This window comes from Ustilaginoidea virens, chromosome 2 (assembly GCF_000687475.1).
Source record: "Ustilaginoidea virens chromosome 2, complete sequence".
Classification (NCBI taxonomy): domain Eukaryota; kingdom Fungi; phylum Ascomycota; class Sordariomycetes; order Hypocreales; family Clavicipitaceae; genus Ustilaginoidea; species Ustilaginoidea virens.
In genome coordinates this window covers 5,008,831-5,035,297 of record NC_057317.1, presented here as the reverse complement: position 1 = coordinate 5,035,297, position 26,467 = coordinate 5,008,831, and the positions used below count along the sequence as shown (strand labels likewise).

At 46.7% G+C, this 26,467-nt stretch overlaps 4 protein-coding genes across 4 annotated transcripts; 2 read left to right on the top strand and 2 right to left on the bottom strand.

Annotated features, from left to right (window-relative positions):
* Positions 1-828: 828 nt before the first annotated feature.
* On the bottom strand, positions 829-3,103 carry UV8b_03168 (uncharacterized protein; the record flags this gene model as incomplete). The annotated part of the gene is made up of 5 exons (XM_043140666.1): positions 829-926; positions 1,147-2,065; positions 2,219-2,549; positions 2,659-2,739; positions 3,051-3,103. 5 exons carry the CDS (start codon positions 3,101-3,103, stop codon positions 829-831), a joined length of 1,482 nt encoding a protein of 493 aa, XP_042996600.1.
* Positions 3,104-4,235: 1,132 nt separating this feature from the next.
* UV8b_03167 (uncharacterized protein) lies at positions 4,236-7,074 on the bottom strand (the record flags this gene model as incomplete). The annotated part of the gene is made up of 4 exons (XM_043140665.1): positions 4,236-5,745; positions 5,814-6,107; positions 6,182-6,872; positions 7,065-7,074. The coding sequence occupies 4 exons, from the start codon at positions 7,072-7,074 to the stop codon at positions 4,236-4,238; spliced, it is 2,505 nt and encodes an 834-aa protein (XP_042996599.1).
* A 2,391-nt stretch (positions 7,075-9,465) lies between these two features.
* On the top strand, positions 9,466-10,298 carry UV8b_03166 (uncharacterized protein; the record flags this gene model as incomplete). The annotated part of the gene is made up of 4 exons (XM_043140664.1): positions 9,466-9,516; positions 9,628-9,843; positions 9,973-10,094; positions 10,178-10,298. The coding sequence occupies 4 exons, from the start codon at positions 9,466-9,468 to the stop codon at positions 10,296-10,298; spliced, it is 510 nt and encodes a 169-aa protein (XP_042996598.1).
* Positions 10,299-11,546: 1,248 nt separating this feature from the next.
* UV8b_03165 (uncharacterized protein) lies at positions 11,547-13,612 on the top strand (the record flags this gene model as incomplete). Its single annotated transcript, XM_043140663.1, has 2 exons — positions 11,547-12,786; positions 12,921-13,612. 2 exons carry the CDS (start codon positions 11,547-11,549, stop codon positions 13,610-13,612), a joined length of 1,932 nt encoding a protein of 643 aa, XP_042996597.1.
* Positions 13,613-26,467: the final 12,855 nt, after the last annotated feature.

Below are 26,467 nucleotides of genomic sequence, written 5' to 3'. Positions count from 1 at the left end.
GCTGAAGGCTGAAGGCTGGAGTCTCGAGTCTCGAGTCATTCATCAGGAGAGTTCAATATTGGCTGACCGTTTGTGCTCCAGCGGGCCAGCCATTGGCAGTTGCCCCTGGCGGGAGTTGAGCGGAGCTGGCCAGCTCAGGCGCCAAGCTTAGCTAGCCTAGCCTCTCAGTGCTCAGTAGGCATTCAGCGCTCCGTGCCCGGCGCTTAGCGTCGCCCTGCCGTCGCCCTGACCTTCCCCCCAACGGCCAGCGCTCGTGCTCCGTATCCTAACCAGACCCCAGCCTGACCCGCTCTGACGTCCTGGACGGGGACGGCTTCAAACGTTCACACCTTAACTTTGCCTTCAACTTTGCCTTCAACGCCGTCCGGTAGGCAAGTCGGGGTTCATTCACATGGTAATCATTATCTCAATCATGAACATAAAGTCAAGTCAAGTCTGGTCACGTGGCATACTCTCAATCATGTATATCAAGTCTAATCAAACTCTATTCTGCAAGATTTTCCCAAAAAGAAAAAGAAAAAGAGAAAAGAAAAAGAAAAAAGAAAAGTTTTCTAAAAAAAAAAAAAAAAAAACTCCAATCCCGCCATGCTCCCCCCTCCCCATCTCCCAATCATGAACCACTCGCGAATAACGTCCAAGATCCCGCCGCCTTCATGTCATGCATAGGACCGAGTTTTTGCCTCGATCCTCTAAAGAGCTTCACACATTGCCCGCTCCCCCCCCCCCCCCCCCCCCCCACCGCCCGGCGACGTGCAGCGTAGCGTCATGGTGCACACACTGGGCGTGCAGCGCCTCCCCCTTCAGCCAAGAAGCGGCAACATCCTCCCCTCACTCTAGGAACGTGAATAGATGGGTGTGCAAGACGTTCATGGCTCGCGTGGCGTCCCGCGCGTTGATGACGCACGATATGTTGATCTCGCTGGCACCTGCATCAGCATCAGGCGTGTTAGCTAGCAACGATGAGACATGTGTCCCGGCCCGGGGGGACAACACGGGGGACAACACGGGGGACAACCCGGGAACAACAAGGGAACAACAAGGGAACAACAAGGGAACAACAAGGGGGACGGCATCTCGGCATCTCGCATCTCGGCCAAAACGCCCAAGCAGCCTGGCGGCGGCATCGCACCCCACCAAAACCCTTACCTTGGGATATCATTTCCAGGTTGACCCGGTGCTCGCCAAGAGTCGAAAACATCCGGCCAGCCACGCCAATCATGTTCTTCATGTCCGCGCCGACCAGGCTGAGGATGGCCATGTCGGACAGGACGCTGACCTCGCCGCACTCGGCCAGGCTCTTCTTGGCATTGGCAAAGTTGTCGGCCTGCGTGCTGCCCGAGTGGATGGCGAGCGACACGTGCACCTCGGACGTGGAGATGAGATCGACCGAGATGGCGTACCGGTTGAGGATGGAGAAGACGCGGGCGAAGAAGCCGTGCGAGATGGACCGCTTGTTGGAGTGCACGTTGATGACGCTGATGTGGTCCTTGATGGTGACGGCCGTGGGGCGCTTGGGCGCCTTGACCGGCTGCGGCCCCGACGGCTGCGTCTGGTGAAGCTGCTGGCCGGCCGAGAGCACGGGGTCGGGCACCACAATGGTGCCGTTCCCCCGAGGGTTCTTTACGTTCTTGATGCGGATGGGTATGGGGGGCTGAGCGTGGATGACCTGGTCCATGGTGAGGTGGTGGATCACCTCAGAGCCGTAAAACGTCAGCTCCGCTGCCTCGGAGGGCGTGATGGACGGCAGGAGGCGAGCCGTCGGCACCTTGGAGGGATCTGCCGTGAAGATGCCGTCCACCTCCTTCCATATCTGCAGCTCCTCGGCGTGGAGCCCGACGGCGCAGAGGCCGGCGCACAGGTCGGTGTAGCCGCGGCCGATGTCGCCGTCGATGAGGCTGCCGGGGACGTTTCCGAAGAAGCCCGTCACCACGGGAACGCGGTCACCGCACGCCTCGAGCTTTTTGGCAAACGCCGCAGAGGCGGACTTGTAGAAGCCGGCATCCAAAAGGGCTGCGGCGTCGTGGTGGAGCGCGTCGCACAAGTCGACGTATTCCGCGTCAACTCCCTGCATTTCATCATCAGCAGCCAACAACAACAACAACAACAACAACAACAACATCACGCCCGTGGGGGAGGGAGCGACATTGGGGGAAGGGGGCTAATTTTGGAGAGGGCTGCGTGCTGCGACCCCCGGAATCCATCAAAAGTCTATACTTACGACATCTTGCAAGAGAACCGTCATGTACAGACATGCGAGCTTCTCACCAAAGCTAATGACCCGATCCTTGGCTCTCGAGTTGATCTCCAGGTTGAAGCGCTTTGCGGCGGCAATGTACTCGATGAGCTCCTGGCACTGGGCCTCGATGTTGCGGACGAGCGACTCTCTCAGGCTCGCGTCCTTGACCAACGCCTCGGCCGCAAAGACGTGGTCGTTGCAGATGTCCATGATGAGGCCCTTGGCTTGCTCAATGAGGGCGACCTGCGCATCGTGCGAGCCGATGGCATAGGCGAGGCCAACATCTTTTAACCTGCTGTAGACGGCGAGCAGCCTGCAACATGCACACGAGTCAGATTGGGACGCCAGCGAAGAGAACGCGCGCCCTCGGCAAGTCGAAAAGAGCGTGGCAATCGGAGCGGCCTCGTCGCGCCGGAACTCACCGACTCGTGGTGCCCTCGGCTTTCTTTCCAGTGCTCCTCGCCGAGCACACGACCACGACACGGTTTCTCGACAAGCTGGGCCTAGTCAAGCAGCATGGAAGGTGAGAAGAAGGTCGGAGAGAAGTAACATGGAAGTTGTAAGAAAGTCGGGGGAGAGAGAGGGAGAGAAAGACTTTGGCAGTGGCACCGCAGCACCGCATCACCGCATCACGAGGCCAGCAGCTTACTTGACGATATCCCGAGCAATCTATAACCCGAGGTCAGTCGCCGCATTGGACAAGACGCAGCAAGGCCGCCTGGTGAGTCAGAGAACGCACTCGAGACGCCAAAGAAAAGACCAAGAAAAGACCAAGAAAAAAGGAAATAAAAAAGAAGCAAAAAAAAACACACACCTTGTCGGGGAATTTTCCAACACTCGTCCCCCCCGAATTTCTGGACTATCCATCCCCTTTCCGAGGCATTGCTGTACGTTGAGCTCCCCATGCTGCCCTGCGCGTGCGTTTGCGTTTCCGTCTCCGTTTCCGCTTCCGCCCTCCGCAGATGAACGATGCAACGGGCCGGCACCGGAGGCGACAAACAACGTTTTTGCTTTTTTTTTTCCGCCCGTGGGGTCGCCAAAATCGCCAGAGGCCGCGAGAATCAGAGGGCGCGGCCACAGACCGGCGGCGCGTCAGGGGCTGCTCCGTGGCAGGGCGGTGCGCGATGGATCGACGAGGCTCGGGACAGCGGCAGGTGTTTGCATCTGTGCCGCAGGACGAGCTGGATGGTTTGTTTGCATCGGGGTCGCAGGAAAGTTGAGGTCAACTCAACTCAACTCAATCCTTGCCTTGATTGCATGCGGAAAGCGGAGCCCCGAGACGAGGGGAGGGGAGGGGAGGGGAGGGCCAGCGAAGCAACCCCGCGCTAACCGTCCGCGGGGGTATTCTGTACCCCCCCGGTACCAGGATGTCCCCACGTGCTCCGTCCTCGGGCCAGGTACGGAATACTTCAATGTTCCGTACTGTGGACATCTGGTTTGGTGCTTGCACTGCACGAACAAACAACGGATTGGTTGATACATGCAACGTATCGGCTCACGGAGAAACCGAAACCACGGGTAGCGATTGGGTGCGGCATTTACACACACAAAATATCAATTGATCCCATATTGAATCAAAGGCGAAAAAAGAAAAAAAAAAAAAACGCCCTGGCTGGATCCGCTGCTCCGAGACGCGACGCAAATGCGCATGATCCAGATTTCGCTTTTCAGTCCATCCCACAAGCTGTCGTCATGTCGTCGTCCCATCGTCCAACCCACCCCGCCTGGTAATTAGATTCCTTGTCTGCCGCAAATAACAAAACCAAATAAACTAAAATCATGACGCGACATGATGAGCGGGTATTGAAATTGTCCCCTATCCCAAGTATGACCTTCCAAACGCCGCCGTACCATGCTTCCCGACATTGACATGCGCCGGCCCTGAAGAAAGGGAGGGAGAGGTGGGGGGGAAGAGAAGAAAAAAAGAACAATAAGCAGCAGAAAAAAAAAAAGAAAGAAGAAAGGAACAAACAAACAAACACGCAAAGAAATGCACCGCCTACAGACCTGCCCCGGCCGTCAACTCCGCGCCGCCAATCATGCCTCCATTCTCCGTCGCCGCAAAGGTGAACTTGTCCATGGGAAAGTCTTCTTCGGGTGTCCGGATACCAATCCCGCTGTCGTCGTGAGGATCCCCGCCGCTTGCTCCTTCTGATGCCCGATTCGTACTGGGAGGCGGTGGAAATGGCGCTCTCCCCGGCTGCGTCTGAGACACGTTGGATAGGTTCAGGCTGTCGCTGCCGCTATTGTACCCCCGGCTATGGCGATCCGTCGTCTCCTTCTCTGCAGCCTCGGCATTCGTGCTCGTCTCCTTTGCCTGTTGCTTGCGCGCCTTTTGCTTCATGAATCCACCCTGCTCTGCAAGAAAACAGACCATCTCGTCAACCCAAGTCTTGGTCACCCACCAAGAACCAAAGCTCTTGCCTTGGGCAAGAGTGAGGTCTCGCATCACCGCCGTGCCAACTCGCTCAACACACCAGACGATATCCGCGTGCGAGGCATAAGAGAACTTGCCCGGCAGGCTTTGCAGGAAGCTGACCCATCTTTCCAAGACGTTTTGACCACTTGAGCCGCTTCCGCCGCCATCATCGGCTGACCTGCCGCTGCGGGTGGTGACGTCTCCATATATCGTGAGACATTCAACCTCCCATGGTACGTTCATGGGGTCCAGGAGATCCCTCATCTCCGACACCAAGATATCCACAACGTCGTCCATGCCACGCGTCGGCACGCATTCCGCAACCTTGCGCGCGCGAATCATGGTGATCCAGTCCACGTACATCTGGTCTCTGTTGGCCGGGTTCGATAACATGTTGGCTGCTGCGTGTGCCGTCAGGTTCACCCGCAGAGCTCGGTCTAGTAGCCCGGAAAAAATGGCCGCGGGAGCCTCCTTGGCAGCAAGGACGTGCTGAGGCTGTCCTTGGAAGGACTCCCGGATGTGCGGCACTAGCCTCTCCGAGATGTTGCGCAGAGTATCAAGCACCGGTTTGGGAACGACCTGAAGAGTCAGGCCCGCGATGATGCTCATTGTTCGCTGATACAGTATGTAGTCGCATCCCTCAATCCATGGCGCCAAAGCCGCGTGGGCAAACAATTTCTGGACCGGCATCGTCAAGGTGCCCTGGAACGAGGTGTAGAGATGGAAAAACGTCTTTTCTCGGCAGTATCGGATACATTCCACAAGCGACGTGCAATGGGAGCGGTACAGAGCCGACAACGATTTGGCAGCATCGGGATCTGTTCCAGGGGGTAGATACGTCTCGATGGCAGGGAGCGCGAGGACATCGGATTGTGCGAGGATATTGTTGTCTGCGGAGAGAAACGAGAGCTCAAGCTCCGTTTTTGTCGACGTGGTGCGAATATTATCTATGCTAGCCAAATCAGGCATATTATATATACTGTGGCATCTTGCAGATCTTTTGAACCGGCTGGGACCTTTGTCATAATGGCCTGCGTCTTGATGACAAGGCAATGAAGTTTTCCTGGCGCCGTTTGTTTGAACAGATGAACTAGCAATCGTTAATTTTCGAACGCGCAAAGTTGGCAAGCACAGCTCGCGTGCATATTCGTGGCATACCTCAACGCATGTGTTAAGCTGTTGACTTCGGGAAGTGGTGTCGGGACTGGTGGCTGAGAGTCCCTCAAGTCAGGTTGATCGTCGACGAGGGAAAAATTGACATAATGATATTTTGACTCTCCTCTTACGCCAAGACGACGGGTCTTGAGGCCAGGGAAAAGAACACGGACCAGCTTTCCGAAGCTAGCAGGGTTGAGGACTGTGATTCTCTCGGTGGCACAACGGGAGGCGTAGTTTGCATAAACTCGACCACGAGGCACTGAGCCCTTGCCCTTTGAACAGACCGAGTTTATCCTGAGAGAGAGATAGAGCGTTAGCATTTCGTCTTTCCCCCCCACGGCGCAGCATCAAAAGCGGCGGGCTCATACCACAACATGGCAAAAACCTGACGAGTCCGTTCCGAGTTGGGGCCACGTTCGTTGCCGTGGAGTTCAGTTGCAACTTCCTGAAGGTTGCGATGGCGATTGGCGGTAAAGAGCTGTCTCATCTCCAGCTCATTGTTGGCGCTGGATCGTGTCGTGGACGGTTTGGCTGTTGCGGCCTGGCCCGTCATGGAGTCACCGTCTTCGTTTTCGTCGCGATCGAGCACTTGGCCATCGGCTTCGGCGAAACTGGCGTTTGGCGCCGCATACTGATCGGCGGGGAGAGGGTGCCTGGCTATGGCATGTTGCGCTTGGGGTTGTGGTTGGTTTTGCGATTGCGATTGTGGTTGCGGTTGCGGTTGCGGCTGCGGTTGCTGCTGGTGCTGGTAGGTGATATGATGGTGGGCCATGGTTACTCCCATGGAGGCGTCGATGGCGAAGTCGTGGTTCGCGGTTTGCATGTGGGTGGCGGCCTGCATGATCATATCTTCGGGAGATAGTTGAGGTGCCGACCCCATGTCTTTTCCATGAGCATGGTCGTTGGAAATCCACTGGCCAGCAGCGTACATGGCCGACGAGTCTGCAAACCCGGACTGGTCCATTGTTGGTTGCGTCGTGGCGCTGTGAACCGACGTGGTCGAGGCACGGGATAGCGGACGGTTCCTCGACTTTACAGGAGCACGCGCTGCTAGATTGTCTGCAGAGGGACAAGGGCAAGAAAAGAGAGGAACGGTCAGAGCACGTTCTTGTTACGCATGCTGAAGAGCAATTGCCATTATTGTTCAGTCGTATTGGGAGGAGAGGGAAGGGGGGGGGGGGGGGGGGGGGGGGGGGGGTGGGCGGATGTTTGAGGCAAAACAAGGTGCAGCTAGTGACAAGGAAGACATACCTTGCTCCATGTTGTGCTGCTACGCTGTTATGAAATCTTGTGCGGTACCCAAACAACAAAAACATTGACTAGCAAACCGAGAGACAACAGGCTGCCGCAGACGACTTGGCGGCGACGAAGGAAGGCCCCCTCCCCCACCCCCTTCAAGAAAATATTGAAATATGAGAAAAAAAAAAAAAGGGGGCAAAAAAACTGGAAAGAAGAAGCACAGACAGGCGTTTTATCGCAAGAGTCCCGCACAAGGATTCGATCAAGACGATCATTCATCTGGTTGCTCTCGCCTCGTGGTTCGCCGAGCCGACTTGTCGTCGACTTGCAGCAAATGTTGGTGTTGTTTTCTGTTGCGAGGCCAACGAGGGGAGGAAGCAGAATGCACAGAAAAAGCGGGCTGGGGAAGGTGCGTCCCACTTGCGTCCCAGAGCAAAACAAAAAGTCTATCCAGCCAACCAAAGAATGCAGGCCGAGTGGGGGCATAACAACAAATCAAAACAAAACACCGCAGAGGCCTAGGTTTGTTAGGTAAGCGAAGCGGAGCCAGCTTGAGAACGAATTGCCTGCTCGGAATTAAAAATAAATTTGCAAGCAAAACAAGTGCGTGGCTGTTTGGATCTGTTTGCTGTCGGTTTATTACGGAGCAGAGGGTAGTCGGCGTCCAAGCAAGTGGAGCACCGCCGGGGAGGAACCTTGCTGTGGGAAGACGGGTCTGTTCCACTGTCCGTCCAGCTTAACGAGGTGACCGTGGATTTGATTGTGCACGGTAATTTTTGAGGACAGCATGACCGCGAAGGCCGCATCTGGAACGCTTAGTATTGTACAGAGAACCGGGTGCGAGGCGCAGATTCGCCGTTTCTTCTCACTTTGGGCCGCGAACTCGGTCCTGAGCGATGGGGTTGATAACGCGTGATGCTGTGATACTGTCACATGAAAGCTGTCACGTGCTGGCCTCGTCAGGAGCCTTGCTTGCTGGCTTATCTTGGTTGGGGAAGTCGATGACTTATTGTGGCTTGCACACTTGCCGAACCAAGCTTGGGCGCATAAGCCGACCTTTTTTTGCTTCTACCCATCTAAAAGTCAGTGTGGAATCTAAAGGCCGGATTTGATGCCCAAGGAGTCTTTTCCGTATGGTCTTCTTCACAGTTGGTCGGCGTCGTTTGTTCCGGGCGGGCCGGGGGGAAGGCAGTGCATCCGCTGCCCTGTGAGAGACGAGTACATGAAGGCACGGCTCTAGCGAATGCAAATACAGGAGCATTGGCCAGCCTCGTGAAGGGCGTGCGTCAAGGCTCAAGCTTGTCTGTCAGATCTCGGGCCACTACTCCGTACTCTGTACCTTGAGCTAGGGCAGCTGGGAGGCAGCTGATGTCATTATTATTCTTCTTGCTCCCAGTTGACCCATACACCCAACGTCAACGAACACAGAGTCACAGCCTCGCAGCCATCTTGGGCCCCCATGGAAGCTTGCCTTGACAGAGCTACGAAAATAGCGTCGGTAATATCAAGCTCCTGCCGTGATTTCTTGTTGGAATTATCCCATCTTCCAGCTGCCGGGGCAATAGAGCGGCCTATGTACAAAGGGGGATTGACTCATTCCAGGGTGCAAACATGCCCAAGGTTGTCAACGCCGGTACGTGGCAGCAGCCTGGCACGTCCAACTACCTCATACCTAGTTCCGTACGGAGTGCAGTACGGAGTACTCTGCAGTGCTCTTCCCTTTTCCATGTCCGATCTTGCGGCAGGGGAAAAAGAAAAAAGAACAAAAAAAGAAGTAAAAAAAAAAAAAAAAAAAAAAAAAAAAAGAAGCTACTGTTGCAGGTTGTGGGCGGTCTTGCCCTGGCATTTCGTGCCGCTGAAATGGACGAATCAGAGCTTGACCAAGTCACGAGCGGCCGAGCACAACCACGTCAGTCAGTCAGCCCTTGCTTGGTACATTCTACATGCGGAGTACAGTCTGGTAGTAGCAACTTTCTTCGACCCCTCTGTCACAAGCCACTGACCGCCTGGGTCAACCCGGTCACGGTCAGCCCGGTCAACCCGTCAACTGGTCTGGTCAGGTCACTGGCGCTCTCTGCCTTGGCCACACACTGGCATTGACACCAGCCTCGCTCGCTTCCTCTCCCCGCGCCGCCCCGCCGTCCACATTTCGCATGCCGCACGATTAGCTGCCTCCCAACCTAAGCTACCTTACATGCCTCTTACCTCCTACCTCTTACCTCTTACCTCCTAGGCAGTATTTAGTAGCCGCTGGCCTTGGAACTTGACACCTATCTGTCAACTCAAATCTCCTCCCTCTTGCGAAACTCATTCCTCTACAACGACATCCCCGTCACCACTCGACAACTCAACTGCAGCTATTGTGCCACTTCGATCTGCTACCACAACAAAAACGCAGATGAATCCACCCAAAATGTCTGCCCAGGAAAAAGCTACCAATTACATCACCTCGCTCAACAACGAGGTCAGTTTGGCCAGCGCACGCCCGAACCGGGAGGAGCCTCGGGCCAATACGAATTTGTCTTCCAGAACTTTGCTGGCATGTTGAGCTAACATTATTATCTTGTAATTACAGCTTTCCAAATACCCCGCTTTCGACAATCTTGAGAAGCAAACCGGTCTCCCCAAGGCCTATGCCGTCATAGCTGTTGGCGTCCTCTACTTCCTCTTCATCATCTTCAACCTTGGTGGCCAGCTCTTGACCAACCTTGCTGGCTTCGTCATTCCTGGATATTACTCGCTCAACGCCCTCTTCACCGCCAGCAAAGATGATGACACCCAATGGTTGACTGTACGTACCGTCTCACCCCTTCCGACTTGGGTTGTGTGCATTGATGATGCGTAAACCAAAAAAAAAAAAAAAAAAAAAAAAAAAAAAAAAAAAAAAAAAAAAAAAAACTAATCCATGTCCTTTCCGTAGTACTGGGTCGTGTTCTCCTTCTTCACCGTCCTTGAGAGCTTCTTCAACATTGTTTATTGGTTCCCCTTCTACTTTGTCTTCAAGTTCATTTTCCTCCTGTGGTTGTCTTTGCCTGCGTTCCGGTAAGTCCGACAAGATGATCTGTTTCGTTTGGAAACATGTCCGTGTTGACTGATGATGGGAATTGCCAACGTCTGAATTCTAGTGGCGCTGAGATAATTTTCCGATCTTTCCTGGCTCCCACCCTTAGCCGACACTTCCAACAGCCAGCCTCGACTTCTGCTGGCCTGCGCTCCAAGACTGGTGGCGTCGATAAGTCTGACTAAACTTCAGGCTTCACGCGCCCCTCGAGACTTGTTGACTCTGGAAAACGAAGCACCTGTCATTTTGTTTCCCCAGACACTGTTCAATGATGGTGCTTGTCGACGCGCCTTTCTTTGTTCCTCTATTGCTGAATGACGACCATGTACCACAAACGACAATAATGACAACGTAGAGCAACTGATGTGGAAAATTGGCGACGGCTACGGGCACAAACTGGAGCTTCGTTCTTGATGTGAAGGGTATTATTTTTTTTTACCGTGTATGGTAGGGTTTATTGCTGAGTGCAATTGTTTTTTGGTGGGGGCGATCGCAGCACGGAACTCTTTGCCGGCGACGACGGCATTTGATCCGGGGAAGTAGGGTAGCAGGCAGCAGACCGAATGTCAGGGCGCAACGCGGAACGTTTGGGTTTCTCAGCCGTTGATGGAAGAGCGTCAGATGGGTAGGATTTTTGAAAAATTTTGGTTGGCAAGGTGTGCTTTTGTTACCTCTGTTGTACGATTGGCAATGACTTGGTAGTAAGCTCAGGCCATGGTAAGAAGCTTGTGACGGGGACGGCTATGAATTGACTCTTTATCAACAACTTGGGCCGGAGGAGGCGTGCTTTCAGTAGCGAGCGCATGATGGTCTGCTCGCATGATGGTAAATGACACGATGCTTGTGGGTATCTTGAGCCTGTCTTTTTGGCAGAGCCTTTTGGGACAATGTGAGCATGTCTATGTCTGGGAATGGATTGTGAGAGCTTTCTTTTTTCCTTCTGTTTTCTCGTAAATTTAGTGCCTTTCTTCTATTTTCAGAGCATTCTGAATAAATATAAACGTGTTCGTACATAGTATGGGCGCGGATACCCAGGATTGTTGTGTGCGTCGGCAAGTCTGAGCTTGTCATCCGTTTTCCATGTGCTCGGGTTGATGCTTGATTCATGCAGGGCGCTCGTTGGTGGGAAAAGTGGGCCGCCCTCGCTGTATTACTACTCCGTACTCTGCAAAGTGCTTGTGAACATCGTCATCCTCGTCCCTTGGCCGCCGCTTCAACTTTGACTCTTGCAAGCGTCCCTGCACTCTGGATCTTCCGAATCGGGGCAGATCTTGTTGCTCTCGCGCTCCATGTCTTCACCACCACCCACTGTGGCTGAGAAGACATGGGCCATTGATCGCAGTTCCGCGCCCACGCAACCCCTTCCAGCCTACAGGTTTCTTCACAAGACGCATCGTCACGACGGCTCGCCCAGCGCGGGCTTGTAGCCCGATATGTTTCTCAGCCCCTCGGGGCCCCGCCTGGTCGCGTCGCTGGCCGCTGCTTTACGCTTGATGGCGCCGTATGACCTGCTTTCAGTGCCCAGGGGCACCTTGGCCGCCGAACCACCCCTCGGCTCCTTCTCCCCTTCATTGTCCGATTTCGCCGTCATTGAGCAGGACGACAGCGAGGGAGAATCGCCACTGTACGAGTCCGTATTCAACCTTTTCAGCCCGAGTATCCTGGGACGCGCCGGAGACACCACCCCCCTCGAGCTGGACAAGCCGCTGGCCCTCAACATCCAACCAGGCGGCACGCCAATCTGCTACATCGTCAAGAGCGGCTCTCTGGGGACCAACTCCAGCGCGAGCTCGTCCCCGAGCAGGCAGAAGAGAAAAGCAGACGGAGACGGCGACGGCGACCTCGGGGGCGGCGGCTCGGATGCAGGAAGCCAGGCGCCGGACGCGGCAGTCTTCATCTCGGCCAACACGTGCCTGCAGCCAGCTCCCAAGGCCGACGGCACGGCGTCCAGCCCCAGCCCGCCGCAGCTTGTTCTCTTCGTCTCCAACGCAAAGGGCGCGAAATGTCCCGACATCGCGAGCGGAGCCGGCGACGCCCACGCTGCCGGGTTCACGTCGCATGAATTTACCGAAGGTGCTGTCGCCGTCAACGTCAACGGCACCAACGACGTGTATATTGGTGTCTACGCCCCCAAGGTTTCCGACGGCTTCGAGGGATCCTACGGCTACGAGCTGGCGGCGTCTGGCACGCAGTTTTTCCACCAGTACCAAAACGTCAGCGAGGGCGCCAAGCTGCTGTGGATGGACAGCGACTCCACGTCGGCCCTGCTGGTGACTACTCCGCTGACCGAAGACGCGGGCAAGGTGCGGCACATGATGGGCGAGGACCCGCCGTACCAGCTCTATGTGAGCCAGCAAGACTGGCTGGCAACCAAGGGCCTCAGTCGCTCGGCCTGCGGGCTGCAGAAGAATGCGCTCATTGGCGCCAATAACCAAGGCACGGGCAGAAACAACGCCCTGGTCAAGACTACCATGACTCTCCGGGGGTCTGGCGGGATGCCCAAGCAGCAATTCTATGTCGTTGGCTTGAACGCGACCACGACTTACAGAGGAACGATTGTCCGGCCTGCCAACGTCACTGTCAACTCCAAGAGGCTGGATGGCGGCGGCAGCCAGACCCCTCAGAATACCGGTAGCATTGTTTTCCAAGCTACGACGTTCAATACCAGCGCAGGTAAAGTCTAATAACTCTCACCTCCACCAAAAAAAAAAAAAAAAAGAAAAAAAAAGGAAAAGAAAGAAAGGAAGGAAAGCCCGTCTCGCTGATGGATAGCATCAAAACGTGGCTGATGAATGTAAATCTCCTAGCACCGAATTGCAAGGTGGTGTCGGACCTGGAGTTTTGCGACGAGATTCAATATGCCGTGCCCGGAAACGACGTCAAGTACAACAACACAGCGCTTGCGCAAGTGTACGACGACTACGCCAAGTCCATGTACGAGTACTTCCTCAAGGTGATGCAGCAGATTGCATGCGAAACGGACGAAACATCAATCTACTCGCTGGCCAGGACGTGCGACGACTGCAAGCGGGCGTACAAGCGATGGCTCTGCATCGTCAGCCTGCCGCGGTGCGAGGACCTGCAGGGCGGGTCCAGCGTCAGCGTCATCCGAAACGTGAACCAAGCGTTTCCCAACGGGACGACGCTCCCGGCGGACCTGCGGCAAAGGCTCGGCCAGGTGCCGGCCCAGAACGCTTCGAGGAACAGCTTCATCGACCAGACCATCCAGCCTGGGCCGTACCGGGAGTTTATGCCTTGCGACGACCTCTGCTACCAGGTGGTCCGGAGCTGCCCGGCCAAGATTGGGTTCAAGTGTCCGCGCCCGGGCATGCACGCGTTCAACGTCACCTACGGCAGGCGAAAGGACGGCAGCTCCATGCCGACGTGCAACTTCCCCGGCGAGGCAAGGACGCGGATCAGCGATGCGGGGGGGGTGATGCCGAGCCTGGTGTTTTCGGCCGCCATGCTCCTGCTAAGCAGCAGCGTGTTGATGATGTGATGTGAGGCGCGGAACGGGCCGCTCATGTTTATAACGGGGGTGGTGGCCTGGGAAAAGAAGAAGAAGAAGAAGAAGAAGAAGAAGAAGAAGAAGAAAGGAATCGTCGGCTTCGCGTTTGCTCTTCTTGCCGGACCTATTGATGTTACGGGTCAAGGCGAATGAACGTTAGACGGGTTGGAATGGATGGTAGATGTGCTTTATATGTGCTTGGTAGATGAGGACATCAGCAATCGATTGACGGCATTGACCATGATCAGTGGAGCTGCAACACGGGCAAGTCACGGGCAGACGGCCAGCGGCAGGCGCAGCCGCACCGCTCAAGCCATCATTGAAGCTGCCAGCTGCCAGCTGCCAGCTGCCAGCTGCACTGTCACATGTCACTCACGTGACAGCCTCACGTGATAATACCTATATATATATACGCATAGATTAGCTCCCTGTAGACATTAGCTAGAGAGAAGAACCAAGCCTATTACAATACACACTCTAACCTCATTTGATTGTGATAATTAGTAGCAATTGCATAGCACTAGAACCAGAACCAGAACCAAATATATTCTTATTTTTTTCTTTTCCACGCTAATAATACCGTAGAGCCCCGCCGCCGTTTTCCTGCAATATTCCTCCCCGCAGCCATCTAGATAGACGAAATAGATAAGTCTTTAAACCCCCCTTGGTTTTTAAAGCTATTTACGAGAAAGGCAGTATTACCCTAAAACTATTTACGATAAGAATAGTATTATCTATCTTATATATCCTTACATTCCCCTAGTAAAGACTTGATTTTAGATTCGCAGCGTCTCTACGTCTTCTATAAGACGAGTTATCTATAGTCGATATAACTTACTTAATATTAACGAGATACTACTTTACATTTGGCAGAAAATTTCTCGCTACTCGACGCGGATACTATTTACCCTATTAAATAGGTTGAGTTACGCCATTCCTTTACTTCCTTCCTGAAAAGGTAGACTAAAAAGGCCCAGCAATTTGCCCTAACGATAAGTAATATTATCGATACCTAACCTCCTTCCCTAACTTTAGGCACTAATACTCTAGTCGATGACCTTATTAATATATTAAATAATCTATCCATCGAAAAATCAGACTACTCCCTTAATAAGTCAGACTACTTATGCAACTTATATAGAATTCTTAATATCGATAAGTTAGTTTATCTTACTTACCTATTAAGAAGAAAAAGAGCTAGATTACTCTCTACTATTATGCAATCAATTAAAAGGTCTCTATTAACTACTCCCTAGTAGTCCCTATTAATAGAGTAAAACCTATCTAAATAGTCTAAATAGTCTTAAGAACCACTTTAATTAACTATATCGTTTAATACTTCTCAATCTCGATAGCCCTTGGCGGCGCCCTAAGATTTAATAGCCGCCCTCTTTCGTCTAGCCGAATAGATAATAAAATAAAATAAGCAGATTGCCTATTAGAATAATAGCTTAATAACTCTACTTAACCGATAGGCTATTACCTTTACCCCCTTTAGCTCAGGTAATACCTTTAATACTAACGTTACTAATAACTCTTATAATACTCTTAGAGTAGTTAATATTAGATATTTCGACTTAGGCCTAAAAGACCCTAAAAGACTTAAGGTTATATCTAACTCGAAGGCAATAACTTATACCTGCGTTTTTACCTTTACTTAATATCTATAGACTTTAGTATGAGTCGACTCTAAACTCGCTATTAAAAGAGTTTAAATAGCCTATCTCCGAGGATATGCCTTTAACTAGCATACTAGACTCACTATAAAAGCCGATAGGCAGCTCTTCGATAATGCTTCACTCGACGAGCTATATTATATACTTATTAAACGTTTTAAAGAACCCTAATAAAAGGTATTAGCTCGCATTAAAAAAGCTTACTACTCTTTCTGTAAGTATATAGTAAGAGAAGACCTTACTTCTTTTATATATAATCTTCTCTGTAATACTTAAGTAGCTAGGCGTAATATACTCTCTTAGCTTTAGATAGTCTATTTAGGCTTTAAAGCATCTATTTAGGCCTTACTAGACCCTTTAGATACCTATATATCTATTAATAAGTTCCTTATTTCTATCCGAAATAGGGAACCTATAATCTAGTAATTAGCTAGAGAGTATTTCGTCCTTTAAACTGCAGTAACTTAATGCCTTTAATAACTTACCCTATACTCTGCCGGATAATAACCCTTTCAACCTATTTAACCTAGGTTTTTCCTGCAGTAGTACAATAATAATTACTAAAAGCTATACCGCTAGCTATACGCACCTTAATAGCAGCAGGCTTATTAACCTTATTAGTCTCTACCTGCTTCTATGGCTAGACTATCGGCGCTAGGTAATCCTAATTAGCAGCCGAATTAACCTAATAGGCGCTAGCTATTTATAGGTCTAAATAACCCTCTACGATTCAACTAATATAGGCAAAACAACCAATATAGGTAAAACAGGTTTAATAATAACTAATAGCATCGACTATAGAGAGCTATTACCTACTATATTAATAAGGAAGAACTTAATAAGGATGACCTTATTAAACTTAAGGAGCCTCTCCCTTCTAACGAGCAACTATATCTAGATAAAGATTAAATTGATATTGCCTAGTAGGAATTATAGGTAGACCCGCCTCCCCTAACTGCTAATATTCAAAACGTATAATTCGTCGCAATGATTTAACCCCATTTTGCTTAGGGAATGCAGTCCGCCTATCGAATATACTATATAATATTCACTTCTTGCAATGCGCTATTCAAACATTTAGTTAATAAGTATGGCTTTAACTATAAAGATAATAAAGACTCTCTTATTTGCCCTATCGACCCTATATATAATAATTCTGCCTTTTATACTTATATAACGGTAAGCCACTCCCTAATAAATCGGCTATATTACCCTATCCCCCCTTTATATTAGACGGATTAGACTACTTATAAAGCAGAAGCATCTAATTATACTACTTATATAGGATCTTTTTAATCTGACCTAACTAATACCGATTATATAGATATCCTAGTAATTTACTCTTCTATTAATATATAAAGGGATATAAGCCTTAGATTTACTTTTAGGTCCTAGACCTACTTAAGATTCTAGATTTCTCCTGACCTTAATAATCCTTATAACTAGTTCGATATATATACTAATATAGGATACTCTATTAGTCTTATCGATTCTACCTAGCTTATAAAGAACTTCCCTAATAATTAAATTAGAACTTAAGCTTAGCTAGTCACTATTAGCAGTATTAGTTCAGATAAGTATATTATAGATAGATATATAGTACTAATATTGAACTTCTTAGGCAAGAAACCAGATGGTAGTCTAGCTATTATAGTATTTACCCGCGAAATAGTAATTATCGATTTATTCCAAGCTAATATATTAATTGGTATAGACTGCCTTAGTCCTGAATAAATCGATATTATTAATAGTAAAAGATATACTATCCTTACTAAGTATGAGGATATATATATCCTAATATCCGCCTAGTATTAGTTACCTCCTGCTATCCACCTAGTTAAGGCATTTAGCACTATAATCGTCCCTTTATACTCGCGTATGCTAATATTAGTTAATATAAAAGTCCTAAAAGATTACTAAATAATCTTTGAGCTAACTATTACTCTAAATCTATAATAATTCGCTTTTATAGTTGATTATAAAATAGCGTATATTATCGTCTATAATACCTCCCTATAATGCATTTTAATACGCAAAAATTAATTTATAAGATAGATATACCCCATAGATTATTATACCTAAGCCTTTCTTATCGATTATACGAATTCTATAGAAGCAGCTAATTTAGTTACTATCTTAACCTATAACCCTAAGGTTAGAATACTTATATCGGAATATATAGCCACTGACGCTATATTAACCTATATTCACTCTATAGGCATTAATATCTACGATTCGGGCAACCTAAAAGAACTTAATCAATTTTAAAAACTTATTAATAAGTTCGCTAACTTATTTAAGGATAAAGGTTTTACCTATATCCTACTAGAAGAGTAGATATATATCTTATTGCAATTCTCAAGGTCACTATAAAAGCAAAGCCTTACTAGCTAGCTAGATGGCACAAGACTGTCTGCGACCTGTGAACTAATCTTAGTATAATACTAGATTTTTCACTAAGTCCTAAGACTATACAAGTGCTATAAAGCAGGGCAAGTGTAAAGGCAAGGCAAATATAAGATAACCAGAAAACGCAGGGAAGGTAAGAAGTTAAGAGGCATATAGTGCATTAACAGACTCGATTGTGCTACCCTTCTACTATCTAGAAAGAAGGGGAAAAGCTATCCTATATATACACGAAGGAGGGGTGGGCCCAGGCATCCAAGGTAGCCAGTAAGAAAGCTCCCCATAATGCTCGCTATGCCACGTATATAATACGTCAGCAGCCCCACTATATCCGGCCTTTCCAACCACCCTAACCACCGCACTAGTAATTAGCCACCACGCTAGTAACTAACCACCACGCTAGTGACTACCCACCACACTAGTGGACTAGCCACCACGCTAGTAGACCCACCACGCTAATTTAGCAATGCCACACCTTTTTAACAAGGCCTACCTTAAGGCCTACCTTACTTGATATACAGTAAATAATCCACTGAAAATCCTTAAGGTAAAAGGCAAGGGCCTGGGTTGGTAAGACCACCATAAGTCTAAAAGACGGTATAAGGGCCAGAAGGTTAGTAGACCAGTAGGGCATTAGGCCAGCAGCCTAGTAGGCTACTATAGGATTTTAACACCCCCTCTGATTAGCTACTGTAGTAGCAAGCTAATCGTATAAAGGATAGGGAAAGAAAATGCAGTAAAAAATGCTAAGGAAAAACATAAGAAAAACCTTAGTAAAAGTAAGTTAGTATAAGTTAGCAGGCCCTAAGACCTAGTAACTCGCGGAACCTAGTAAATTTAGGGCCCGGCAGTGGCTTCGTAAGACCGTCAGCAGGCATACTATTAGTAGGTAAATAGGTAATTTTAACCAAGCCCAGCTGGGCTTGCTCCCTAATATACCGGAATTTTAATAGCGTATGCTTAGTGCGAGCGTGCTGATTAGGGTCGTTAGAATTCGAAATGGAGCCCTGGTTATCGCAGTATAGCGGTATAGGGCGTAAAATATCAATTTCTAGCTCCTTACAAAGGTTAGAAAGCTACTGTACCTCGCAGATAGTCTCAAGTAATGCATCAGATTCAGCTTCTAAAGTAGATAGCACTACTAAAGAGGCTCGCTTAGAACGCCAGCTAATAGGACCACTATTAATAGTAGTCAGGAAGCCTCTAGTAGATTTAGAGGTTTCTTTACAGCCAGCAAAGTCGCTATCAGAATAAGCGGCTATAATAGGCTGTTGGTTGCTTTTAGTAGCACTAAAGCAGATAGCTAGGTTCTCAGTGCCTTTAAGGTAACTAAAGCTGCCTTTTGCAGCATTTAGATGCACATTAGTTGCTTTCGACATAAACCGAGAAAGGTATTGGATAGGAAATGCTAGGTCGGGTCTAGTTATCATCATAAGCCATATTATAGTGCTAGTAAGGCTCTGATAAAGGCTCTGATCAGTAGGGCTAAGATCTTTTCCACTAGATTCATTAAGAATTCCTGGTTGAAGTGGAATAAGCTGAGGTTTAGTATCCTGTAAGCCGAATTTAGCTAAGACCTCTGCTATAAATTGGGCTTGGTGTAGCCATAATAGACCTTCTTTCCTATTTCGTATAATTTGTACGCTTAGGAAGAAGGAAGCCGGACCGCGGTCTTCTATAGTATAGACCTTATGAAATTTTCTTTTTAGCTGGTTAATATAAGTTATATTTGGACCAACTAATAGGCAATCGTCAACATAGGTAACGATAAAGGTGCTGGTTTGCTTATTATAAAAGACGGCAGCATCAGAGGCTAAAGGTAAAAAACCTTCACTGGAAATCAGGTCTTTTAGCCGGTGTTGCTATTCGCGGGGTGCTTGTTTTAGCCCGTATAGGGCCTTCTTTAGTAAAATAGCTTGCTTAATAGAGGGATTAAAGCCGGCTTCTTTAAGTAAAGTTAGTAGCCGTTACCGTTGAATATTAGACCAAAACTTGCTATCGCTATTAGTTAGTAGTAAGCTCTCTGTAAATTCAAGAAATCCATCAGGAATATCCATATAAATGGTCTCAGAAAGTTCGCTATTTAGGAAGGCGCCTATAAAGTCGATCTGCTCTATTTCCTAGTTATTACTAGCAGCCAAAGCTAGTATAACCCTCTAGGTAGGTGGGATAGAGGTAGAAGCATAGGTATGCTGAAAGTCCTTTCCTTCGACTTGCATAAAACCCTTGACAACTAATCTAGCCTTATATTTTATAGGCTGATTATTAGCATCCTTTTTAACCCGAAAAACAGGCCTATTGCGTATAATTTTCCTATCAATAGGAACGCTAGACTTAGGAATGAATTGGAAGACTTTAGTATCTAAAAGCTGCTCGAATTCCTTAAATAGTGCCTTTATCCAAAGGTCTTTTTCTTTTTCAGGGCATCGTAGCACATCCTTCCAGCTATTAGGCGTACTATCAGGGGCCTTTTTAGCTAGCTTACGCTTAGCTGCATAGCAGGAATCCCATATTAGGTGATATAAATCATAATTAGGGAATAAGTCGGTAGGGCTAGTAGGGTTAGCAGGGCTAGCAGGGCCAACAGGGCCAACAGGGCCAGTAGGGCCAACAGGGCCAGCAGGGCCAACAGGGCCAGTAGGGCTAGTAAGGTCGGCAGGAGTAAGGCTAGTAAGGATATCTATAAGGTCATCCTTTGCAGTAGCCGGGGACTGTAATATAGGACGGTTATCTAAGGTAGGACGGTTATCCAAGGTAGCATTAGTATTAATAACGCTAGTATTAGTAGGGTCCGGCATGCTTTCCAGGTCATCCGGTATAGCATTAGTGTTAGTAATGCTAGTAAGGTTAGTAGAGTTAGTAGGGTCAGGAATGCTTTCTAGGTCATCCAGTAAAATAGCAGGTTCTTTACTGCTAGATACCCCCTCTGAACCTATATTTTGCCCTCTGTGAAAGTCTCCTTCTAGGCCACTAGAAATAGGGCCTATACCTTCATTTTGATAAATAAAGGTAATAAAAGTTGTTTTAGTAACAACCTTCTTCTTTAGAAGGTAGACTAAGTAGGTATTATTACCTAGAGTGGCAAGGAGCCTACCAGGCTCGGTACGGGGCGCTAATTTGCGGCTTTTTACACGCTTTTCGTGTGGTATAAGCACTTCAATAGCTGCTCCAATAGCCCTAAGGTTAATAAGGTCAGGGTAGTGCTCCGGTGTTATCTGGTCGTAATCCTTTAGTAGCTCCTGATAGGGGCTAGAAGGTCTGTTAGTAACTGCTGTTATATTTACTAGCATAATAACGCCAGTAATTACAGCGGACCAGAGGTTAGATGGTAGCCTTGACCAGGCCATAGTAGCACGTAGCCTATCAGCTATAACCCTAATGGAGCGCTCAGCTAGGCCGTTTTGTTCGTGAATATAAGGGCAAGAGGTATTAAAAGCTATACCCTGTTCGACAAGCCAATCACTAAGCATTTTGTTGATTTCATTTCCACCATCATAGTGGAATTCAACAGGCGTTTTACCATATCTGACCTGTAGGCTCTGTATAAAGCTCTGTAATGCTTTAAAAACAACAGTGCCTTCCCTATTAGGCAGTAAGTAAAGCCAACGGAATCGGGATTTTCTGTCCACTAATATAAGGGCAACAGGTCGTTTATTGTATGGTGTGGGTGATATAGCAAAAGTATCACCTTCTATAATATCCAGGCATTTAGCTGGATTAGGTATCGCATCTTTAGAAGGTCTTCTAACCTTCTTAGCCTGTATACAGGCTAGACAGCGAAAATCAGCATCTTTAACCTTATTAAAGTTAGGTAGACCAGGGGTATTAGCACAGGTCTTTTTAAGCAGCTGAATACCTATATGCCCTAGCCGTATATGCCAAATGCCGGCTAATTGTAATAGCTTCTGATATTCTGTATCAGTAGCTATAGGGGCAGGAGTAGGGTTAGTAACCTCTACAGGGTCTTCGCTAGTCGTAATAGCGGAAGGTTGGGTAGTAGGGCTAGTAGCCTCTACAGGTTCCTTATTAGTCGCAGTAGTAGGAACGGGGGTAATAGTGGTATCCTCAGGATCACTATAATCAGTAGGGTTAGTAGGGCTGGGGACCTCTACTACTATACTATTAGTATAGTGGCTGTAAGGTTGATGCAGTAGTGGTGTGTCTATTCCTTTCTGTGGAAGGAAAAAGCCGTATTTTTCGAAGTTAAAAATGCCGATGCATTTACGGCTTGCTGACCAAAGCTGATTTTTAATTAGTACCCCTTTAGCGGCATAGTGCTTTACACCGCTAATGATGTTAATATCCAAGGCAGGAATATATAGTGCATTCTTGAGCTCTATAATACCCCATTTGGTAGGATTAACGCCCTGTAGCACAGTAAATCGTGCTGTGCCCCAACCAGTAGGGGAAATAGGGCCACCACCAGTAGTAATTACCGGCTTATCATCCTTCTCAAAATGGTGAAAAGTGGTGAAATGCTTCTTATTATTAACAATATGATAAGTGGAGCCTGTATCATAAAGGAGGGCATCCTTAGGGGTCCTGCCGCCTGATTTAGCACTATAGCTTATATCAGTGGATATAGTGGTAGAAGAAGAAGAAGAATAGGATATATTAATATCCTGGGTATTATAATTGCCTATAATAAAGGACTCGACATTTTGCTGTTTGCTGCTAATATTAGAGTCCTGTTCCTTCTTCTTTTGCTGCTTCTTTTTCCTATTATTAGTAGAATTATTCTTGCTATTATTAGTAGAAGCGGCATTAGTAGTAGTAGGGCTAGTAGCCTCTATAGGGTCCTTGCTAGTCGTATTAGTAGGACCGGAGATAGTAGGGCTAGTAGCCTCTACCAGTTCCTTGCTAATTATAATAGTAGGAACGTTACTATTTTGCCTACTAACTAAGCCTTGTAAAAGGATAGTTAGGCTGTTCATCTGGGACTTTATATAGTCCATATCTAGCTGTAGTTGTACAGTAAGATTAGCTTTAGAGTCGGAATCCAAAGTGGCCTTATAAGTAGAAGGCCTAGACTGTGCCATTATAGTGGCTAGAAGTCGTTAAAAATGGTGCCGATAGCTGTAAGAACAGATGAATAACCAGCTAAATAGCTGGCAAAATAGTCGAGTAACTAGCTGGACAGCTAGTAAATATAGTGGCTAGTAGCCTACTATAAAAGGTAACCGCAGAGTATAGCGGCAGGTCTCAATATAAAAGCACAGATGCCGTAGGCGTTGTGCAAGTCCGTATTATAGCGTTGGTGTTCAAGGTGCTTATATGGTGCCGTAATATAAAGGTGCCGTGGGTGCCGTGGGTGCTATAGGTGCCGTAATATAAAAAGGTGCCGTAAGTACCGTACCAAAAGTGCTATAAGTGGAAGAGTATAACAGGTGCTGTGCAGTGCAGTGGGTGTCGTGCACTAGGTGCAAAGGTGTTATACAGTAGTATAGTGTGGTAGATATCACACTATAAAATCCGTAGGTGCCGTAGGTTACTCCAAAAATAACGTAAGGTTACGCTAAAAGTGCCGTGAGGTTACACCGTAAGTTGCCGTTAGGTACGCCGTTGATTGCCGCAGGGTAATGCCGTAGGTAACAAAGGGTAAGCCAAAGGTGATAAGGGTAAGCCGAAGATACCAAAGGATAGCTATATTAGTAGTACTAATAAGCAAAAGAGACCAAGGGGTGAACACAAAAGGTAGGGTAAAAACAAAGAAGTAAAAACCCGGGCTCATAACCTATTGCAATTCTCAAGGTCACTATAAAAGCAAAGCCTTACTAGCTAGCTAAATGGCACAAGACTGTCTGCGACCTGTGAACTAATCTTAGTATAATACTAGATTTTTCACTAAGTCCTAAGACTATACAAGTGCTATAAAGCAGGGCAAGTGTAAAGGCAAGGCAAATATAAGATAACCAGAAAACGCAGGGAAGGTAAGAAGTTAAGAGGCATATAGTGCATTAACAGACTCGATTGTGCTACCCTTCTACTATCTAGAAAGAAGGGGAAAAGCTATCCTATATATACACGAAGGAGGGGTGGGCCCAGGCATCCAAGGTAGCCAGTAAGAAAGCTCCCCATAATGCTCGCTATGCCACGTATATAATACGTCAGCAGCCCCACTATATCCGGCCTTTCCAACCACCCTAACCACCGCACTAGTAATTAGCCACCACGCTAGTAACTAACCACCACGCTAGTGACTACCCACCACACTAGTGGACTAGCCACCACGCTAGTAGACCCACCACGCTAATTTAGCAATGCCACACCTTTTTAACAAGGCCTACCTTAAGGCCTACCTTACTTGATATACAGTAAATAATCCACTGAAAATCCTTAAGGTAAAAGGCAAGGGCCTGGGTTGGTAAGACCACCATAAGTCTAAAAGACGGTATAAGGGCCAGAAGGTTAGTAGACCAGTAGGGCATTAGGCCAGCAGCCTAGTAGGCTACTATAGGATTTTAACATATCTAAATAAAACCTAGATGGGAGGATATAATACCTAAGAAGTGCAAAGTTTACCCAATCGGCCCTAACAACCGTAAAATAGTTAAAGATACTATATATAGTCTGGTCGCAAAGGATAAGGCATACTATACTACCTCTTATATCCCTTTTGTATTTCTAGTCTTCGTTATTTAGTAAGGCATAGTAGATAAAAGAAAAGGTCGTATAGTAATCGATATCTAAAGACTTAATTTAATAATAATGCTCGACGCTTACCTAATAAGAAAATAGGAAGATATTATTACTAAGCTAGCCAATGCTACTCATATAACCGTTATTAACGCTATAAATTTCTATTACTAATAGCTTATCTACCTAGACTCTAGATAAGCATTCACCGTTATAACCTATAATAGTTAATATACCTTTTATATCCCTATTCTAGGCTATAAGGGTTCTAACGCCTATATGCAGCATAGGATAGATAATATCCTAAGGGGATTAAATGCCGATATATATTGCGATAATATTATTATTACCTCCTCTTCGTTTTAATAGTATATACTCGACCTAATTGATTTATTCACTCGACTTTTGAAAAATAATATCTCTATTAGCCTAGCTAAGATATTTATCGCTTTCCCTAAAGTAGTAGTATTAGGCAAACTTATCGACTTACTCGGTATAGCCACTACCGATTAAAAACTTATAGTAGTTAGAAATCTATAATTCCCTAAGATATTATATACTCTTAAGTATCTTTTAGGCTTTATAGGCTTACTTTAATATAATATACTAGGTTATGCCTTTATAATTAAACTACTATAGTAACGAAAGATTAACCTTTTATAATTCGCTCGATTAAAAAAAGACCCTCCTAAAAACTTAAAACCGGTAAGGAAGAAATAAGCTATTAGCATTAGAGTATTACTACCTACTAAAGCGGAAGTCGACTCATTTAATATAATTAAAAAGGCCCTTATAAATAATAAGATCCTCCACTTATTTTCCCCTATTAAGCATCTTTTTATAGACTTTAATACCTCGGGAAAAAGAATTAGAGTTATAGTCTATTATATTAAAGACGATACTATTCCTAAACTGAGAACGGATAGTATTATCACTATATATCCCCCGCGCACTAATATATAACTAATAGCTTTCCTCTTAAGGATACTTTTAGATATTAAAAAGAAATACTAGTCTACTAAACTTGAAATTTATAGATATATATAGATGCTAAGAAAGGCTAGATATTAGATCGAGGCAACTAAAAAGCCTCCTATTATTTACTTCACTAATTATTACTTAATCGTTAACCTAACGCGATAGATCGATATAGCTAATACTTCTAGCCGATATACCGTCAATAAGAAAATAATCTATACTTTAGAATATATTAGCCAATTTAATATTAAAGCTATTTATAAACTGGGTAAAGACTATCTTATCCCTAATATATTAAATCGTCTGCCGACTATTTTACCGACTTATAAGTCAATAGCACTTAGTTAACTTAAATAACTTCCCGATAATCAACCAGAGCACTAGATAGATTTCCCCGCCGCTTCTGCCTATAATATGCAATATAATCCCACTTATTTATTACCTATCCCCTCTAATATTATTGCTACTGCTAAAAGGCCTATAATAAACTTAATTAGTATTTCTCTAGAATTTCGTAGACTCTTATAGAAAGGATATAATAAAGACCTAGTATAATCACATATTAAATCTATAATCAATAGTAATAGTTAATTACCTATAGAAGATAAAGCCTCTCTTCCCTTCGAATAGATAAACGATTTACTCTAGAAAATATCCCTAGACTGCCTACTTAGGTTATATATACCTAAGAATGCAATAACTAAAGTCTTCGCCGCTATATATAACGGAAACCATCTAGGTTACTTAAAGTTGAGTAAAACAGTCTAATAGTTTTGCATCTATAAGGGATTATAATATTTTAAAGACTACCTTTAAAGCTATCCCTTCTACTAAATCTACCACCCTTAATGTTATTAATAATATAATAATCTACAACCCCTACTACCTTTACCCTATCCCTATTATATAATTTCTATCGACTTTTTGCTATTATTACTAACCTCCCTTAATAGTAACGACTCTATATTAATTATAATCGATAAATTTAGCAAATAGCTAATAATAGCATCCTATAAAGATACCTTATCTGCATACCAATACGCTTCCCTCCTCTATAATAGACTACTATCCTATAACTAGGGGATCCTAAAGGTAGTTATTAGTAATAGAGATAGGAGATTCTTATCTACTATATAGTCCAGCTTTTGGA